The sequence below is a fragment of the Tupaia chinensis genome, unplaced genomic scaffold (genome assembly GCF_000334495.1).
Source record: "Tupaia chinensis unplaced genomic scaffold, TupChi_1.0 Scaffold000047_1, whole genome shotgun sequence".
Taxonomy (NCBI): domain Eukaryota; kingdom Metazoa; phylum Chordata; class Mammalia; order Scandentia; family Tupaiidae; genus Tupaia; species Tupaia belangeri.
In genome coordinates, this window is record NW_006159505.1 from 41,629 (window position 1) to 45,835 (window position 4,207).

The 4,207-nt window shown below is 37.1% G+C and overlaps 1 protein-coding gene across 1 annotated transcript; it reads left to right on the forward strand.

Moving 5' to 3' along the window:
- Positions 1 to 1,583: 1,583 nt before the first annotated feature.
- On the forward strand, positions 1,584 to 2,531 carry LOC102468652 (olfactory receptor 52R1). Its single transcript, XM_006141104.1, has one exon. The coding sequence runs from the start codon at positions 1,584 to 1,586 to the stop codon at positions 2,529 to 2,531; it is 948 nt and encodes a 315-aa protein (XP_006141166.1).
- The last annotated feature ends 1,676 nt before the right edge of the window (positions 2,532 to 4,207 follow it).

Genomic DNA, 4,207 nt, shown 5'->3' on the forward strand with positions numbered 1-4,207 from the left:
AAAAAATATAATCAGGTAATTGAAGGCCCCAAATTCCAGGAGATAGAAGGGGAACTAGAAGAAAGAAAAGAAACTCACCTGGTCCTACATCACCTCTACTTCTCTGTTGTCCACCCATGAAAGAAAATCTGAGCCAGCAGAGAGTGAGGAAAGCTTAGAGGTAACTCTTATCTGTGGATCTATGGCCATGAAAGGCCATTGAATAGTCTAGGGTATGAGTGAGAAGGAAAAAAGAAACCAGATTTTGAAAGAAGCTGTATAATTTGAGTAGCTGGAACATGGTTGGGGTGAGTTTTGTTACCCCTAAAAAGTGTGTAGAACAAGTGGGTTGTCAGAAAAGTCATGATGTATTTTTTGTTTGTTTGTTTATCTATACAAGTTACGTGGACAGAAGCCAAAAAACAATATCATCCTAAAAAAAAAAGTAAAGCATCCCCAGAGAGGCCAGCAGGCCAACCTGGAGCCTATTGTAGAGATTCCTGTCCAGTAATATAGGTCCTGGTTTCAAACACAGGTCTGACTCTTAATTCAACATGAGTTGTACTAGCTCTGCTTGAATCTGCCTCTGTCATCACAGGGCAATATTTCTACTTTACCCAATCAGGATGGAGTTCCAGTCAATTGGGATCTGCAAAGACAGGTGTATGTGCCACCAAGATTACCAATCTGGAGTCTTGTCCTGAGAAAAGTGATTGCTTATGTGATCTTGTGTCTGACAATAATGAACTGATGTGATCTTAAGCAAATAATTTACATACAGTGAACTATATTTTTATTACAGAATCATGATGCAGAGATTTGGTGTGAGTAGAAACAATAGATTCATAAAGCATGTAGTTCTATGTCTTAAATAATAATCTTTTCTACAATTAATTAGAGACTATTACACAAATCCATAAATTTCACCTTTATTTGGAACCTTTTCTAGTGGTTGTTATAGAAATGATGATGGTGTAAGCAGACCTTTCTAGGTGGTCAGGAACCTAAGAGACTATGTCCCACAAGTGGAGGGTAATATTCAAAGGACAACAGCAGCACATAAGGAGGAAGATTCTGACTAAAACAAAATATATGTCTGTCTAAGAAGATCAAGCCAGGTGAACAAGGATAAATAAAACTGAATTCTTGAGCCCAAATAATGTGTGCTCTGAATTTTCCCCATGCTATGTAGGAGAGTATGAGTTTTGAGTAACCCTGTAGCTGTTTTTGAGGTAGGAGTTAACAAGGAAAGAAAGGACGAAGAAAGGAAAGAAGGAACGAACACATTTTCTGTATCATATTTGACTTTCAAAAAATTCAACAATCATAAAAGACATTTTTGTCAAATATTCAGTTGAATAAATCATCAAGCAATTCTATTTGAATGTCATAACAATGAATAAAAATAAATAGCATCATGAGATAATTCAAAATTTTATTAATTAAAACAGTTGAGATATTTATACTTTATGTAAAACCAAACTGTCCTATATCCAATTGCAGCATACAAAAGACTTGTCAATAATAATAATAATAATAACTTTTATTTTTATCTTTTGCAGAGAATATTTGATCCTCCAAATGGATAATATTTTAATCATCTCATGATGTTGACTCTACAAAACAGCACTTCTCATCCTATGTCCTTCATCCTGCTTGGAATCCCAGGACTTGAGAACTCCCAGTTTTGGATTGCCTTTCCATTCTGTGCCATGTATGTTGTGGCCATAGTGGGAAACATCATTCTCCTCCATGTGATCCGAACTGACCACACCCTGCATGAGCCCATGTACCTCTTTCTGGCCATGCTGGCTGTCAGTGACCTGGTCCTCTCCTCCTCTACCCAACCTAAAATGCTGGCCATCTTCTGGTTTCATGCCCATGAGATTGAGTATCATGCCTGCCTCACCCAGGTGTTCTTCATTCATACCTTTTCTTCTGTAGAGTCAGGGGTGCTCATGGCAATGGCCTTGGACCGCTATGTGGCTATCTGCTTCCCACTCAGGCACTCCAGTATCCTGACAACCTCTGTGGTGATCAGACTTGGGGCAGCTGTGCTGATGAGAGGGCTGCTATGTGTAAGCCCCTGCTGCTTCATGGTCTCTAGAATGCCCTTCTGCCCTAGCCATGTCATTCCCCAGGCATACTGTGAGCACATGGCTGTACTGAAGTTGGTGTGTGCTGATACTAGAATAAATCGTGGGTATGGGCTATTCGTGGCCTTTTCTGTGGGTGGCTTTGATATGATTGTCATCGGTATATCGTACGTGATGATTTTGAGAGCTGTGCTGCAGTTGCCCTCAGGTGAAGCCCGCCTCAAAGCCTTTGGCACCTGTGCCTCCCATATCTGTGTTATCTTGGCCTTGTATATCCCAGCCCTTTTTACTTTCCTCACCCACCGCTTTGGCCATCATGTACCCCGAGTGGTACATATCATGTTTGCTAATGTCTATCTTCTGGTTCCTCCTATGCTCAACCCTATCATCTATGGTGTTAGAACCAAACAGATCAGAGTTAGAGTTATCCAAGGATGTTGTGGGAAAGAACCCTGAGCCAAAGGTCGCAACATCACCAACAATCCAATTGCTCCACTTGTCGGGGAACATAAGTGAAGAGCATTTGCAGGGATGTTATGTCATCACAATGTCTTCTCCTTGAACGATTTGCCTAGAGCTAGGCAACACTCCAGAAAAAAGAGGAACACTTTCAGAATATTCACAGCAAGGGCTCTCTGAGAGAGATGATGGATAATAGTAACCATTCGTCCTGTGCTCTTCATAAAAAGGTAACAACAAAAAAATTTTAGCTACTAAATTAATGACTATTTCTAAAAAAAGTGACCTTCCCCAAGGATTATTATAAAAATACTACTTTTACACTATCAGAAAAAAGATTTATTGTTACAGTTTTTTAAAATAAATTCAGTAATTTGTAACAAACAGGTAAAAAAATATATTTTTCCCACCTGGGAACCTCATTATAGAACTAGAATTTTAATAACAATAACATGTACAAAGAATAAATCATTTTTCATTAGAAAAAATTAATTATTCAAATATTGTCCTATGAAAAAATAAATGAAGCAATGTGCAATTGAATATCTAGTGCCTTTAACTGTCATTTTTGGAATGAGTATATCAAGATATGAAAAATGAGGAAAACATAAATTTTAACAAAAAATAATTCCTTATAAATAAATACTAATGTGTGTGTATGTATATATAATTCTTTATAAATAAATACTATTATGTGTGTGTGTATATGTGTGTGTGTATATATATGTGTGTGTGTATGTGTGTGTGTGTATGTGTGTGTTTGTATAGCCATGCTGATTCTCAATGACTAGTTCTTCTCCACACGACCTAAATTGTTGGCTATCTTTTGGTGTCAAGCTCATGAGATTCAATATCATACCTGCCTCATCCTGGTGTTCGCCATTGTTTTTTTTGTTTTCTGTGGAGTTTGAGTTGCTCATAACAATGGTCATGAACTGCTAGGTGTCAAGTTGCTTCCCACTTCAGAATGTCTATATCTATATAGATATAGATATGTAAGCACTTTCCTTCATTCACAATTCATGGTGGTGGTGGTGGTGGGGTGCGCTTTATTCATCTCTGTCCCTGATAAGCACACATGCTCTCTGAAGATTATTAAAGAAGAAGAAAGATTTCACCCATGCCATTGTATTTTTTCTTCTTTCTTTTTCTTTTCTTTTTTTTTTTCCCACTTTGGTATATTTTTTTAAAATATCCTCAGTAAGGAACATGCAATTCTAGTATAAGATAAAAGTAATTAACATAACTACAAAAGCACAGAGGAGACTACTCAGTGCCAAAGCAGAACGGGGTAGAGAGGGTAATCTGAGAGAATGAGAGACTATGGAGTAGATTAAGTTCCAGAAATGCTTAAAATCTGTATTGTACATCTATATGCATGATCACAACTTCTTTAGTCTACTATTTCAGTGAGGATAGGCGAGTTAAAGCATTGGCCTCTATAAAAATTAATGATTCTCTGAGGACAATGGATTTTCAAAATGAAGGATAAAGTTGAGAAAAAGAATGAAAGATTATCATCTGAAGAGAATATGTCGTGTGGTTTAATGTGATGGGTGAAAAAACATCCACAATTGTAATATGATTTTTTAAATATTAATAGTCTTTTAAACTAACATTTTGGTTGTTTTTAAAAGCACGTTTCCTTTTTGAATCATTGCACTAGATTCACC